The following is a 17533-nucleotide window of genomic DNA, read 5'->3' on the forward strand; positions in this document are numbered from 1 at the left end:
CTTGAGAAAGCTATTGAGGCACAATAGTGTGAGCTTTGTTCGAGCGGTTTATCTAACTAGAAAAACAAAGTTGAGTGACCACACAAGATGGCGGTTGTGTGTGCGATCCCACCCTAGTTGTAACCATTCCACGCTTTTTCATACGTTTCCATTTAATGGATCTACATATCGTAGATGCTTCGCATTTCAGAACTAACCTATTTTATTGACATTATTGACAAGACAGGCCATTAGTTGAAGTACATTGTATAAATTGATTAGATGTTGCCCGCGATTCCGTCCGCGCGGAATGAAAAAAAAAATTATCACTAGACTATATGTTCTTCCAGACTATGCCTACCTCTACGCCAAATTTCCGGAGATACCTTTAAACAAACATTCATCCATCTAAACATTCGCATTTATAATATTAGTAAGATATACAAAAGTTGCAAATAGGACCAAGTGAGCTAAAAAAAAAAATCATGATAAGCATATTTTAAATTTAAGCAAATAAGTATTCATTTTTTAGCTGCCCAATGCCCTAAGAGTGATTTAAGTGATTTTAATTAAAATTGACATAACAATAAAAATGAAGAACACAATTTCAAGATAATTCCAAACATAAATACACAACGGTACTGAGCTAAAGAATTCGATCAAGTCTGTTAATTGTCTACTTATTAAGGCAATACTAGACGGCTCGTTGAATAATAATTCAAATAAAAAACGTCTGTCAAACGCAGATACGAGATCGATTTCACGGCATCACATCACGCTTGGCTTTTTGTGACAAGTCCAATTGGTGACAGTTGAGTTGGATTGTGACGGTTGCGGCGGTTAGAAGGTTAAGAGGTTAATACATTTACTACGCTTTTATTTATTTACATGTCTTTGGATATTTATATTTTTAATATTTAGCACTCCATTTTCGCTTGTTTTTACTTTTAATACTTCTTAATAGTTTTCGTTAATAAGTCGCCATTTTATGACTATGATATTCGTACATGTAGTATATATGATGGATAGATGGATGTTTGTTACGAGGTATCTCTAGGACGGCTGGATGGATCTCGATAAAATTTGGTATAGATATAGAACACAGTCTGGAAGAACACATAGGCTACTAGTTGTTTTATTCACACAGCTGTTAATAAAAATTCTATGTTAATATAGTAAAAGTTTTTATCTTGACTGGTCATTTAGCATTCTAGTAATACAAATAGAGCTACTAGGTCATTAATTATCACGTTCATGTTTAACCACTCGCTGCTATGCGACCAGTTTCCTCTATTCCTGTAGGCTAAGAGAAAAACTGCATTCTAATTGATACTGCTATAAAGAGTTTAATTTGTTAATCTTTCGATATGATAAGACAATGTTGCCACATTTATTTGTTTGTTTATCAATCTCAATAATTTATTTGAAATAGAAATAAAAAAAGGACTTAAACACTTTTTCATTATCAAAAAGTCGCGTTAATAAATACTATCTGTCTCCAGAGAGATTGTCTGATGTTTTCTTCCAGACAGTGTTCTACATCTATACCAAATTACATCTAGATCTTTGCAGCTGTTCTGGAGATACCTTCTATAAACATCCATACATCCATACATCCATACATCCATCCATCCATCGAAAATTTCGAATTTATAATATTAGCAAGAACTTAATACGAGTATTGTAAAGGATGGCGGCGATGCAGCAGAAATGATACACAGGTTTTCAAACATGGGTGCGCACAGTACGTTCGACGGACGACATTCGACTGCAAAAGTGCCGTCCACCCTCCAAAATCATTTTATTTTTTATATTTAAAAACTACTAAATATTTTTACATCTACCTTGGTAGGTTACAGATAACAAATAGTATTTATGGAATTAATGTAGTAGAATACAACAAAGAAATTAAACAAAATTATATGTTACAATATCAGTAAGGTTAAATCACAAATAAAAACATTATGACGGCTTTTAAGTTCTATCGTCAACACCGCCCCCTAGTGCTGACTCCTCAGCACTACAAACCTATACCTCAAGCAATGCTACTCTAGTTACTGGACGCTTTAAAACGCCCGTGCGCGTTTGCACATCAACGCAACGCACTCTGCCGTCCTCTCCGGCATGGGCCGCACTCACTACGCCATGCTTCCACGAACCGCGTTCTAACTGTGGGTCGACAATCAATACGTAATCACCTACTGATAATGCTTTTGCCTCGTCATTCCATTTTTGCCTAGGTAACAATGTTGGGAGATATTCTTTTAACCAACGACTCCAAAACAAATCCGTAAGCCTCTGTGCTACTCGCCAACGCTTGCCTAAATTACAAAGGTCACCGTTATCGTACTTACCGTAAGGAGTTCCACTCGAGGAGGTACCTATTAAAAAATGGTTAGGTGTTAAAGCTTCTGGGTAATTAGGATCAGTAGAAACATGAGTGATGGGTCGGCTATTGATTAAAGCTTCCACTTCGCACATCAGAGTAGACAAAGTATCGAAATGTGGTGCTCGTTCCTTAAGTACGACCTTTAATGCCGTTTTGACAGAGCGCACCAATCGCTCCCAGGCGCCACCCATTTCCGGAGCACCTGGAGGAATAAAACGCCATTCTATGCCTCTTACCAAAGCGTCATCCTGAAGGCGTTCAAAATTCAGCTCCTGGAGACTGCGCTTAAGCTCGGCATCTGCACCTCTAAAGTTGGTTCCATTATCAGAGTATAAGATCTCTGGGGTTCCTCTACGCGCAATCATCCGCCGCAGGGCCATTATGGTCGCATCGGTTGACAAACTCTCGGATAATTCTATGTGAACGGCTCTGATGGTTAGACAAGTAAATAAGACACCATACTGTTTAAGTCGTTTTCTACCTGAGGTGATCTCCATCGGTCCGAAAAAATCAACGCCCGCAGAGGAAAATGGACGCCTGTGGTGCTGGAGACGTACCTGTGGCAGGTCCGCCATGCGCTGCGCGCGTGGCGCTGCTCGTCTGTGCCGGCAGAACAAGCATCGTGCCGCCACTCCGCGGACGGTAGGGCGTAACCTTATTACCCAATACTTTTGGCGGATTTCATTAACCACCATCTCGTTCGCTCCATGCAGGGCTCGCCGATGATAGTCCTCGACGATCAGTTGGGTAATCTTATGACGGCCATCGACTATGACTGGTCTACATGCGCTGTAACTTACCCCGTCTGCCTTGTCAACTCGACCTCCTACACGTAAAATGTTCCGGTCGTCCAAATACGGAGTTAACTTAAGCAAGCGACTATTCTTAGATACACTTTTCTTTTGCTTGAAAGAATCAATTTCCAAAGAAAAACTATCTAATTGAATTTTCTTTAATAATAGTTCTTCTGCCCTCGACATAAGATCTACATTAAATGTTACCTTTCTTCTACGGCATCTATCTATAAACATAAGTACTCGAGCTGTCGAGCGGAGCAACCGTGACCAGGACGAGAATCTTTCTTCGTCTGGTAAACATAAAGCGAGGTTAGTGGGAGAGCTAGCGCCGATAATATTAATACTACGTTGCTCGCAAGCTACCTCTTCAGATATTTTTTCTGAGCTGCTTAGGTCTGCGGGCCAACTCACTTCTGGAAGTCGGAGGTATGCTGGTCCCTGGAACCACTGGTTGTCAATGGTGAGCGGCGGGGCGTCCTCACGCGTAGCAACATCTGCTACGTTCAAGCCTGTTGGTACGTACCTCCATTCCATGACGCGAGTCAACTCGTCTATCTCGCCCAACCTATGGGCGACGTACGGTTTGAACGTACGTGGATCGCTTCGAATCCATTGCAAGACAGTTTTAGAATCTGTCCAAAAATACCGTCTAGTCGGTGTGATGTCGGTGTGCTCCGTCCGGACCGTGCTCGCCAAACGTGCAGCTAGCAGTGCTGCTTGAAGTTCCAACCGGGGTACGGACACGGGTCGTAACGGGCTCACCCGACTTTTGCTAGTGACGAAACAAATGAACACCTTACCATCCGTGCGAATAAATCGCCAATAAACAACAGCTGCGTATGCCTTCAAGGAGGCATCGCAAAATATATGCATCTCGGTGTTGATTATTCGTTCAGGATCATCTGAATTTGTTTGGGGATAACAATCAGTCCACAAACCTGTGTTGTTGTACCAACGCGGGATACGAAGTTGTGCTAATAATCTTAAATCGTTAAGCCATTTTAAAAAACATTCATAATCTTTTAAGTGTATAGGGCTATTCCAGCTCACTCCACTCCTATGTACATTTTGTAAAATTATTTTACCCTTTATAGTTATAGGCGTTATAAAACCTTGCATATCATATACAGACATAATTAAACTTAACATCTTAGCTTTGGTTGGTGGTTCACTTCCATTAAGTACATTATCCGATAAGCGGTTAAACGAAATGTGAAATAAAAATGTGTCATCTGAGGGATGCCACATCAAACCTAATGTGCGCTCGACTACATTTGTGGCTCCGTCTTTAAGTTGTATAGCGCTGCGAGCTAATGACTCATTGGGTAAACAATCTATTACCTGTTTACTGTTGCTCGTCCAACTTCGCATGTTAAAGCCGGCGTGCCCGTGAATTTCAGTAATATTTTTTATTAATTTAATTGCTTCTTCTACAGAAGTCGTTGAATGTAAACAATCGTCCATGTAATGATTATTTAAGATAACTCTAACGGCCTCTGGATGTAAATCTTCATACATGGATGCATTTTTATTTTTAACATATTGAGCTATAAAAGGTGAGCACGTCGCGCCAAATATTAGACATTGCATAACGCATACCTTGATCGGAGCGTCGTCGCCAGCAGCGGGGTCCTTCCATAAAAAACGAAAGACATCTTGATTATCAGGGCTTATCTTTATACGTAAAAACATATCCTTTATGTCACCCATGATAACCACTGGATGAGTGCGGAACCGTAACATTATTCCAAACAAAGAATTATATAAGTCAGGACCTGTTAATAAAAAATCATTAAGACATAAACCACTGACCTTAGCTGCTGCGTCGAACACTAGTCGCAACTTCCCAGGCTTGTTAGGGTTCTGTACGCCAAAGTGTGGTAAATACCATACATGACTCGATGACTGCTCGCTGCTCTTAATTTCCCTCGCATAACCTTCGTCGAACAATTTTTTTATTTCTCTGCTGTACCTGTTAGCATAATCCCTATTGTTGTTAAATTTTTTGTTTAATGAAATCATTCGAGACAAAGCATTATCGTAGGAATCAGGCATAGTAAATTCGTCACTCTTAAATGGTAAACAAACTTCATATTGTTCATTTACTTTACGAAAAGATTTATCTAAAATGTCAACCGCACGAATGTGAGCTTTATTCTCACGACGTAACGGCGATATTCCAATCGAATCTATAGCGAAAGAATTTGTTATTAACTCATTAAGCTTCTCGCCGTCAGAGTGAGCGAGATAGAAGATACTACGCGCGGAGGGAGTGTGAGTGCGACCGCTGTAGCCGTGAATAGACCAACCTAACCTGCATCGAGTAGCATAAGGTTCATTTTTGCTCCCACAAATTATTTGTAAAGGTGCAATAATATGATAATTATCTTCGCCTATTAACAATTTCGGAATTACATTTTCTTTACAGACATAACCCTTTATACATGTTAAATGTTTACAATTAATGTTATTTATAACAGACAAATTTTGCATAGGTAAATTGAGCTTTGACACTTTGCGAAATTGAATTTTACAATTATAAATATTATTACTATCGGTACTGCTAATGTCCACCGTAACCTTAGGCGTGTCCGCCTGATACACTTCTATGCCGAACGCGTCGACGAATCTTACCGCACTAGATTCACTAGCCACTAGGCCTAACTGGTCGGCTAAGTTCGCGTCTATCACTGAGACCGAGGCACCATCGTCCAGTAAGGCATGCGATATAAGTTCTATTCCGGACGGACCGCGTAATTTCACTCTCACCACTTTTAACAACACTTCGTCGCGCGGAGCACTGGAACCAGCGGCTAGATGGGCCACCGTGCCCACCGCGGCGGGCGACGGCGACTGCGCTGACAGGGACTCCGGCGCCGGCGGCGCGGGCTGTTCGCGCCCACTAGGCGGCGCAGGCGCGGGCGAACGCGAGCGATCAGCGGCTCGCGCGTCGGCCGGCGCGTAGACAGCTGCTTTATTAAAATGTAATAAGCGATGATGTTGAAGTCCGCATTTATCGACGTCGCATGGCGGTGCATTGCATTGCATGGCGGCGGTGTGTCGTCGATGTAAACAAACGAAGCAAAGACCTTGCGATTTTACAAATTTCCATCTGTCCCGCCGTAATGCACGCCGAAATATTCGACAATCCGTTAATTTATGTACAGATTTATTACAATATTTGCATAACTCATTGGCGTTGTAGTCTGTAGTACTCAAATTAAATACATTGTGTCTTTTTCGTGTCTTGTTTTCTATCTGTTGACTATTATAATTATCCAATGGAATAGTTCCCACGCTTAGTAATATCTGTGATTCTTGTTTTAAAAATTCGGCTAATAATGTTAGCTTAGGCAAATTATCTAAGCGCTTACTGTAAGCATAGTCTGTCCATTTACTAAGCAAAGTGCTGGGCAATTTAAATATAACTGCATTTATTAACTCTGGACTTCTAAGATATTCTTCCTTATTTAATGCTCCTAATGTGGCAACTGAATTAATTATTTTAGTGGAAAATTCTACTAAGTTGCTTTGATAAAATAAGGGTAATGGTGGTAGCTTCTTTAGCTGTGTTGTGATTGTGTGTACAATAAAATCAGAGCGTCCAAACCTCAGTTCCAGCGTGTCCATCACCTGCGAGGGCACCGTGTTGCCGATGAGCAGGTCTGCCACCGCTTCCTTGGCTGCGCCGCGAAGCGATCTTCTTAGCCGCCACAAGTTTTCACTGTCACTAAATTTACATATTTTCGTGGACTCCTCGTAAGTATTTTTGAAGTGAAGCCACTCAACATAGTCACCGTGAAATTCGGGAAGATCTCGTGGGGTGGCGAGGCGGCTTAGGAGCCTGTCCTCTCGCTGTGAACTCGTTTGGGTCATCATCTCCTTCAGAACATGTGCCAGTTGTTGGACGTCAGATGTAGCCTCCCGTGAAGGCTGATCGGTGGTCAGGAACGTCGGATAGGTCCGAGCACGTGGCTCGAGGGCTGCACAAGGTTCCCCTTGGCTATGGTCCAACCATTCCCTTACACTTTCTCTCGTACGTTCGTCTGCAACAAACCGACTTTCGGTGACGTCATCAGCCACCTCCTCCTCTTCCAACTGTGCTAGATCTGCCTCCAGCTGTTTGTCTATGAGCTGCATTCTTATCTCGGCCTTCGCCTGTTCAGCTTTTAGTTCCAATTGCTTCCGTCTAGCGCTAGACGAAGATGAACACGATCTCCTCGCTGTTGCCGACCTGAACGTGTTTGCGCTGGGTGGCCTCTTCGGTGTCTCCTCCTTGGCAGCCTGGGTTCCTCGCGAAATTATATCATCGGCTCCACGAGAAGGCTGACGTGCTGCCTCCGGGGCAGGGTCTGAAGCAGACGCTTGGTGCTGCCGCCGCGTAGTTGGCATCATTTACCGTTTTATCCACGCGAAATTAATAAACAATAAGCTCCACGGGAATCAACCAGTTCAAGATGCGGCTCGAAGTGACCAAAATTGTAAAGGATGGCGGCGATGCAGCAGAAATGATACACAGGTTTTCAAACATGGGTGCGCACAGTACGTTCGACGGACGACATTCGACTGCAAAAGTGCCGTCCACCCTCCAAAATCATTTTATTTTTTATATTTAAAAACTACTAAATATTTTTACATCTACCTTGGTAGGTTACAGATAACAAATAGTATTTATGGAATTAATGTAGTAGAATACAACAAAGAAATTAAACAAAATTATATGTTACAATATCAGTAAGGTTAAATCACAAATAAAAACATTATGACGGCTTTTAAGTTCTATCGTCAACAAGTATATAAAAGTAAAGGACATTTTTTAAAATAACTTCTGAGTCACCAGTTACTTTCTCATGGTGTTACAATACCGCACATTGAATCTTATGGTTGACAACGAACTTGTATCCAGGCGACAGAATAATGGCAACACTAAACATTCCAATAAAACATCTCGATATAACCAATGTAGCATAAACGCATTCCAGACTAGTTCTGTTCATGGCATTTTAATTAAATATCAATGAATGTTGTCTGATAAATGTAGATCTGAAGGAATCCCATTATCGATATGGCTATGATTTCGATAAAGATATTTTAGTTAAAAATAAATACATATGTATAACGCGTATTGAAGTTCATAGAACCTCCTTGGTAGCACGGCAGAGGTTGTACGCTGCCTAGGAGGTCGTACTGGCCGGTAACGCGAAGCCGTGCATAATGGAAGAAGAAATAAAACAGTTGAAAAATAAAGTTGTGAAAATGTGGTAAAAGAAAGAAATAGTTTTGTTTTATATTTTTAAGTATTCCAGAGGGTGTTATACAACATAACTAAGCATTTATTTTAAACTTTGCAACAGTTAATTAAAGTTACTTTACATGTTAAAAATACAATTTGTTGTGAACCATGAATATCAACTTTAGTAAAAAAGTATAAGAACATCATTGATGTCTCTGGTTTTTTTCCATAAAGAATGGGATAGCTATATACCTAGAAGTGATATAGACGTTACGACAGTGAAAACTCCATCTTTTCAAATCTTTTGAAGTTTCAGGAAATATCTAAAAGTGTTTAGTCTTTAAAAGGTTAAATAAACCCATGCATAATTACTGGTTACTAACGTTTTTGTGAATGCAGTTATAATACATGTTATTGCCTTTAGCTGTGTTGCCATTTGTTACTATGATTTCCATAATAAATATAAATTGGCCGCAGGAGAGTGTTGCCAGAATATTAATTCCCTCAGATGTGTGAATAGTCGACGACCGCTACACGAAACGGTAATATATTTGCATACAACATCACACACTTAGACCTGATTTAAAATAAGTGTTTACTCTAATTCCTTTCCCACGAATGTTACGATTTTAGCGAATTTAAAACTGGTTGATGTTTACGCGGTTTGAATAAACTTTCTTGAAACTAGACAAAGAACGGCATAATTATATTTTATTGTTTTTTTTATTATTCTAATTTTGTTTTTAATATTCATATGGCATAACTAAAATTTTAAAATCTTCTTAATTAAGGAAGTTTAATTTTAATTAGGATTTTTTGTCTACATTAGAACTACTGTCTTATAATAAAGTAAAAAATATTTAACTAGTTAATATTGGGACGATGTTAAATTATTTTAATGTTTCCTCTACACGCATTATCAATATTTTAAATCCCACATGAATGTAAACGGTACAGGGTAAAAGGCAAAGGGCTATAAAACTTCGCAATTTAAGTCCCGCTATTCGACTAATAGTAAAACATAGCTTATGACTAGCGGTTAAGGATTTAAGTGAATCTCATATGTACATGTAACATGATAAATACGCACATGTCCATACCCAAAGGGGTAAGCAGATATAGCGGATCGTAACGCCTGTCATATCGGTCGCCCTTTTTCTACATTCACATATTTACGCATACTATCAACTATGGCTTATTTTATTGCCACCTTCTTTAGTGTGTTACCAACCTTATTAGTAGTTATTTTAGTTCTTAGTATATCAAAAAAAAATATTGTCTTACCCGAAATATTACAAGATAATACTTACTATATAAACAATACTTAAATTTCGCTTTAACTTTTATCTATGTTTTTTGTTATATGTAGAGAATTTAGCATAGTGTTAAAGAATTTCCATTTAATAAATATACTGAAATGTCACACATATATGATGATTATTTTCTTGTATTCTTAACAAAAACTATCGTCATATGCCTGTGAAGCCGGTAAATTCCTTGTGCGAAATGCCATCAACCCACAAAAACAGTTAGCTCATGGAAAACAAAGATTCATGTCTATGGTCAGGTATGTCATGAGCTCATGAGCTATTTGGTTTGTTAAAGGGCTGTCAAAACTCTAACGACTGATTTATACGATGGTTTTAATCCAAATATTTCTATTAAGTATAAAATATAATTGTTTAATTTTAATCAAATTATTGCCTTAAAAGACAAATGCAAATATAAAATTTTACTTACACATTCTTCTGTTGTAGGTAGTGATTGATTTCCATATTTATTGAACTGTTTACCTTAGTAAAAATTTCACTCCCTTAGGAACGCTTAGACAATTCTGAGTGCGGCGATAACTTTTACAAATGATATCATCAAATTAATATTAGGTATAAATTAGTTAATACATCTGTCAACCCTACCAATATTGTGCGCATGAGCAGGCGTATCAGATGCATAGATCAGGATCCAGCGCAGGACCTTTGACCTGCAGGTTGCACGCAGGGTCTAGGCTTGACTGATCTTAATATTACCATAAATATTTTTATCGCATTTATATAGCTTTTCTCTCGTCTATCTTATATTAAGGTTGTCAAAATATCAACACTTTTTGACGTTTGAAAAGGTTACACTATACTAGCATTAAGTCACGTAACTTCAAGAGTGAACGTGGTAGGATGGACTGATTAAATATTCATTATAAATTTGGCAATAAATTGAATATAAAAAGGCAGAAGAAGAAAATGTGAATAACAAGAAGTAAAAAATAACGTCAAAAAAACTGAAATATGTCAAAAAGAAGAATATTTTATAAAAATATCCAAAAAGGCTGCAGGAAAAAGGCTGGATGCAATCCCGAGGCCGCAACAAAGAGATGTTTTTTGAGTCGTTAAATATTCTGAAAAATAAGAACTAACAGTTATAAGCTTCTTTTGAATATTCTTATGAATAATACAAACATTACTGAAACATAAATTGAAAAGTGAAAACGGAAAATATTTAACTTTATATATCACTCCAGTTTGTATCGATTTAATTGACAGCACTTAAATCATTGCGACATGTGTTCACATTGTAAAACAAGTTTCAAAATCAATGCCCAGCTATAAAAAATATAACTAGAATCGTAGAAAAGCTTTTCCGATCACTCTAATGGTTGATAGAAACTAGTTGGGAGAAAATCAAGCCTTTTACTTACTAGGAACAACGTTTAGAGAGAGAAATAGTTACATTTAAATATATATTTACCTACTAATTACTCGCTGCAACAAATTAGTTTGATAATTAATTTTTATAATTAGACAAGTAACAAGGTCGCGTTAAAAAATAATTAATTATAATAAATTTATTATTCACTAAAGAATAGGGTATCAAAACCAGTTTTAGGTTAGATTTGTTTAAAAATATACAAATTTATTTAAACGTCTCTAAAAACCAAAAAAAAAAAAATTGAGAGGTGTGTTGGGACACCCGGATGGAACGAAGTTCCTTTCAATTAATTAGTGAAGGAACCAATGTTTATTCTATGAATAAAAAATTTAAGTCTTAACAAGAAGTACATTTTATTTCTATGAATTTTCGTTATATATTGTCACGTCGTTGCCATGGTGAAGTAGCGCTCATTCGTCTATAGCAAAAAGTGTCGTGACAACTTTTCGTAAGAATTTTTTCCGTCTAGCCCCCTTTCACAACGCGCGATAAGGAACTTCGTTCCAATAAATAAAGATGTGTTTATGTTAAAAAATATACAAATAATAAGGTAAAGAAATAATAATAATACAATATACCGTAATAGCGGAGAATCTAATCCGCTTTGACTGGCCATATACATTGAAAGCCGTTGATTCACCCATTAAGTGGCATTATCAGTTTTTCTCCGACACCTTAGCAAAGTGTGTAATTTAACAGTATTCATATGCTTCTAATAAGACATTAATTGTGGAATACTTTAGCTCATTATTTACGTATGAACATGGATTAATGTTGATTAGACGACTATTTGATCTTTTGGCCATTTCGTAACTGCAACAAGGTATTCAGAATTGCATTTGTTCATTAAATATTAAATGGATTTTCTTAGTAATTCATCTAAGACTTGACGATATTGGCACAATGCCAAGAAGCAAAACTTTGCTTTGATTTAAGCCCTTACTTTTATAGGACTAATAAATATAGCTTTTACCCTATTGTTTATTGTTTTTGATTTAATCTCAATACTGTATTATTGATGTTTATTTAAAAACTGTTGTCACGAGCAGCAAAAGTCGTGACAGTAGTCTTGCTTAGGTTTAAAGTTCAAACAAGGCGCAGTGGTAGATGCCCCATACATTTGTGGGCACGCGCTAAGTGATAAGATAGGTAGGTACCACTAGCTAAGCGGTCGCTGACCTCCAGGTCGTCGATTGCGTGCCTTGTCCCCTGTCACCAAATTAATGGTCCTCCCTTTAGCGGTGCCTCTCGTGCATACCCCGTAAGGACTGACCCAAATAAACTAGTGGAGATATTAATTATAACTATGGATAATAAATAATTCACAAGCAAGTCGCGTAGAAGTAAGACTTTCGAAGAAATGAAAGATAAGAAATCAATATTGGCTTAAAATGCAGTGAACATATTCTTTAGAATTACTATATTAATAATATTTTCTTTTTTTTCTCTTACTAAATTTCTTTCAGAAAGATTTGCAGCATTTGACAAAGAATGTACGTTTTTTTAAAATATACTCTGGTTATATTTGTTGATTATATTGCGCCTGAATCATCTTACAAATTATGAGTCATATGAGTTGTATAAAATCGTTATTTTTCAAACCAAAGCTGAGTAGCCCTACTATTGTGTTTTTGACCGTGAGAACGTTTTTATAAAACAAAGACAGAAACAAATGTGTTGCAATTGTTTTGTCTCAGATTGGGTTTCGACTGTAGTGATACTTGTAATAATACATATTGTAATTTCTGTTTTAAACGAAATAAGGTATGAGATCGCGATTCTTACATTGGAGTTCTAAATTGAAAATTGATAATCGTCTCGTATTTCATTGTGACTTTCTGTAATCTAATTTATACACCTTAATGTCATTAAGGTAGAGTTACACTTATATGCTTTTGAACCTAACTGTTACCATTTATTCGTTCTTTAGATCCGCTAGTAATAAGTTGGCGACCATACAAGTACTATAACGTGTTTTCAGTATGTATAATATTTCGTGAATCAATCAGAGTAGTGTTAATTTGCTGTGCGAAATGTCGCGTTATAAAATTTCGTGTATAGTCATATGACGTGCTGTTAAATGTGTTTATTTATGCGATTCAAATGTGCATGATCTGTTGGAGATAATAAGAATGCATGCAGCATGCAAATAATTTTTTTTTGTTGCATGTTACATGCATGGAAACTAGGAAACTAAGAAAATCTAGCTGTTTCCTATTTGATAAAATGTAAATGTATAGGTTAATTGTATTTAACACGTAAATAAAATACATATATTAACTTCAACAAGTCCTTTACAATACATTGTTAAGCCGGCAATATTTTTTTTTTACGACAAGCATTTCACTTTTGCTTGCCAATGGCATTTGTAAAGCACAGACCTCTTGTTACGTCAAATCGTAGCGCGGTATATCATGGATGTTGTATAAAAACCGTTGAGTACACTTTAAATATGGAATGTGCATAAATATTTCAAATTATTTTCATGTCTATGGTTTGTCTATCATTTGAAAGTTCGCCACTCATCAGTTACCGGGAATTGGCCACTCGTGGACGCCTCAGCTGATTTTTTCGAGTTGATTTGTTAGTCCTTTGATTAATTTGAAACTAATACAGTAACTCGACTAGTTATTTAATATTTACATACTTTTTTTTTTTTATAAGAGAATGGGGCAAACGAGCAGTGGGAACACCAAGGTGTTCATCGACGCCCATGGACATCTGCAATACCAGAGGAATCGCAAATGCGTTGCCGGCCTTTGAGATGGTGATACGCTCGCTTCTTGAAGGACCCTAAGTCGTACTGGTTTGGAAATACCGCCGAGGACAGACCATTCCACAACGCGGCCGTGCGCGGCAAGAAATTTCGCGAGAACCGCACTATTGTGGAATGCCAGCCGTCCAGATGGTATGGATGGTACCTGGCGGTCTGTCGGGTCGTCCGATGACGAAACTCGGCGGCAGGAATCGTTCCAAACAGTTCTTCGGAACACTCCCCGTGGTATAAACGATAAAAAATGCAGAGGGAACTGACGTCCCTCCGCAAGGCCAGAGTATCAAGCCGATCGGTAAGAGCTCTTACCGATACTTATGCCAAATATAGATGTAAGACTATCGATCTTTAACGGTATAATAGAAAAAAAAAATATTCAGACTGATAAAATAATTTCATTACGGGTAATAAAGATTTATGAATGAACATTATTTACAGTCAACATTGCGATAAATTCAGTCTTTTTAGTTTATTTTTTATTTCATTTTTGAAGTACCATTACTTCAAGTAGGTACTAACAATTTCAAAGAAGAATTATGTTTTATTTTTAACTTTTTTACGTTCATCATGAACACATGACAAATGAGTAATTACTCATTTGTCAACCACACAAGTTACATAGAATTGTCGAACAAAAACAAAGTATGAGTTTCTAGGTACCCAAGAACTTGCGTAAACTTAACTTCATGTTAAAATGACTCACTGAAACAATATAGAGATTGCAGCTGCTCATAATAATGTACATAATTTAATTTAAGAAATTGCAAACATCACAATTATTATAAAAACTAGAATGGTAACGTAAACATTGTACAGCTCGGATGAATTTTCTAACTACATTATATGTCAGTTTGAGCAATTAAACATTCAGACAGATATTCTCAGTATTCCGAGCTTGCAGACAACACATTATACCGGACATTTTCTTTTAATGTTTATCATTATAAGTATAACAGTCATAGTATGCGTTTTCTTTTAACTTGCAATGTAAAAATTTATAAGGTTAATTACCACAGATAATACAAAATTATAGAATTAAGTACTAACGATGTCAATCTTCAGTTATCTCAAATCTTAACGCACTAAATAATGATAATAAATATTATTATTATTATTATTAACTAAAAGAATATAGTTAAGCAGATTACCAGATAATACTTGTTATTCTGGACTCATAAATTGCAGGTCTTCTACAGGACACTGCATACATATTTATATATATGTTATAACATTTATAAATCTCGTCAGCACTCGTCAAATAATCTTTTCATCAGTTAGTCATCAATCTGACAGATTTATTGATTCCTTATAAAATAAACTATAGATTGCTACATCTATGTGAATGTAAAGATAGCAAATTCAAAGTCAACCACAGAGATAGTTGGGACCTCCATAGTACTGATTACTGGCCCGATCTTGTAGAAGGATTATCTACGCCGCGTCTGTCAATGTTTGTCTTCTACTGCAACATTTTTAGACAAAATATTTGTTTCAATAGCTATTGTATCGACAGTCGACAAATTTGTGCTATCGGTCGTAATTGTACACTTAAAATCTCATACTAATTTCGATATATCTGACATTGACGATATGAAGGCGATTGTCACACATATCCGTGCTAGGCCCTCTATATACTTTCCTTCATAATTATACTTTCCTCTCATATACCGGATGACTGGTAGAGAATGCCTTTAGGCATTAAGTCCTCCTTGTACTTATAAAAGTGCTAAAGAATAAATAAATAAATAAATAAATAAATAAATAAATATATTACTTTCATCTATTGCTTTTCAACTGTATCTATGTATACTTGATTTGTTTTTTTTTTTGTTATTACCAGCCAGTTAAAATGTAATATGCACAATTTTATACGTCGTAAAATGGACATAGGATAAAAAAAATCTTGAAATACTACCCAATATTTGAGCCTCCAAATAAATCTTTAATGTAGCAGCAATATCTCGTTTCAATTAATTTAAAAGCCTTTAAAATAAAATGAAATCACTCCGTCTAAGAAGCCTAACAAAGACAAAGTCTGTGATAACAAAGATGCTTCGGTGGTGGGTTTCAATTAGCTTAAACAATAGGGGATCGTTTCTATCAAGTTACACCGCAGACGAGTGAATTCGTCTTAATATTTCCATTTGTAAGATTACTCTGTAATATTGAATTGGCAATAACTTTAAAACGAGACAAAACAACAAACAAACTGTCTGTTTCCACTGTCTTAATACTTTTACAAAAACATATTGTCAAACATTTCATTATCTTTGGAATAAGTGAAATATATGTTCGTTGTATGTTCGTTGTTTTGTATTTGTTAATTCGCCTTAACATAAAACAGCAAAATTGTTGTTATTGTTTCTAAAATAGCGCATTTTCTTATCGAGCTATAACACCAATTAAAAAATGTATGCTAACAAAACTCTATAAGGATTTCTCGCACCATAAACAATTGTTGAAACTGTTGGCGCCAAAGAGTCACAGACTATATATAATTTATACTTTAAAATAATACATCGCACCTCCTTAGCATACCACGCCGCACTGTCTGCTTAAAATAGTTTTCTAAAGAAACACTAGGCCTCAATTCAGGTTAAGAGGATAACAATTGTCTACAGTTTAAACACATAATGATACTATGGCATTTGTTTTTTTTATTAAAATGTCTTGTCGTTTTTCTAGCCATGTTTTTTACTTTGTTATTTTATTTAAAAGTAATTTATCTTCTCATCATCAACAATTTCAAAAGAAATGCATAAAGAAACGAATAGAGTCGTTTAAAGTATTTATATTTTTATTTGCTAGCTATTCGCTAATAATATCTAAGTGTCTTGAATCGTCCTAAGCCCGTTCACCGATTATTTTGCTCTGAATACAAAGATAATAAGCATAGCGGGGCTATGACAATTTTGCGTGCGTCGGTGTCGCGTGAAATTCACAAAAACTAACTAAAAACTATCGGAGACCGCCAGAATAAACCCCCAGTAATAATGATTCGGAACGCAAAAGAAATGCTGCTGGAGAAACGACATATTGCACTAGTGATGTCTACGATAATCAAGTGATGTCGACAAATATCTAAGCATAGCTTTATTTAGACCTTTAAGATTTAAATGTTGATTTTTGCATTATATGGACATAGAATAAGAAATCAGAATGCTTAATTTATAATTTGGTATATAAATAAATGCAGAGATTTGTTTGTTTTTCTTGTCGTTATTTCTAGTTATTTGACTACTTTCGGAAACCCTAATAACTACAGTCATTTTGAATTAAAATAGTTTAAGTACTAGTCTAAACGTTTTTAAAGTAATATCATATAAAAACTAAGATAGTCAAGTTGTAAATAGCGTATTCATATTTCCGAGAAAATCTTCAATGTATTTTTTCTTAAAACGACACGCTCGACCGATAAATCATCGAAGCATCAATTCTTATTACAGTCAAAGTAAATAAGTAAATCGATTTTATAAACGAAACAAGATTTTTCTTCCAAAATCAATTTAGGTATATCGCTAACGAAAATTAACATTGTATAAAGTTTTAGTAGCCATAGATTAAATTTATATTTTTAATTTATTAACATTCGGTGATGTAGCATCTCAAAATTAAAATATCGGTTATAAATCAATTAACTTAAAATGGTCATAAAATGT

At 36.3% G+C, this 17533-nt stretch overlaps 2 protein-coding genes across 2 annotated transcripts in view; one reads left to right on the forward strand and one right to left on the reverse strand.

The window, feature by feature from the left end:
• LOC106713353 overlaps positions 1 to 17533 on the forward strand; it is a 36636-nt gene that overhangs the window by 10907 nt on the left and 8196 nt on the right. The window lies entirely within an intron of this gene.
• Positions 1702 to 4134, reverse strand: LOC123721308. The gene is made up of 2 exons (XM_045679740.1): positions 3638 to 4134; positions 1702 to 2713 (listed from the first exon to the last, which is right to left on the reverse strand). The coding sequence occupies exons 1-2, from the start codon at positions 4036 to 4038 to the stop codon at positions 2008 to 2010; spliced, it is 1107 nt and encodes a 368-aa protein (XP_045535696.1). The 5' UTR covers positions 4039 to 4134; the 3' UTR covers positions 1702 to 2007.

Source organism: Papilio machaon, chromosome 10, assembly GCF_912999745.1.
Source record: "Papilio machaon chromosome 10, ilPapMach1.1, whole genome shotgun sequence".
Taxonomy (NCBI): domain Eukaryota; kingdom Metazoa; phylum Arthropoda; class Insecta; order Lepidoptera; family Papilionidae; genus Papilio; species Papilio machaon.

Excerpts from the sequence above, each read along its gene's own strand:
- LOC123721308 (XM_045679740.1), bottom strand. The coding sequence starts at position 4,038 with ATGCATATATTTTGCGATGCCTCCTTGAAGGCATACGCAGCTGTTGTT. Across the intron at positions 2,714-3,637 it reads GTTGCTACGCGTGAGGACGC|CCCAGAGATCTTATACTCTG; the intron begins CCCGCCGCTCAC and ends GCGTAGAGGAAC.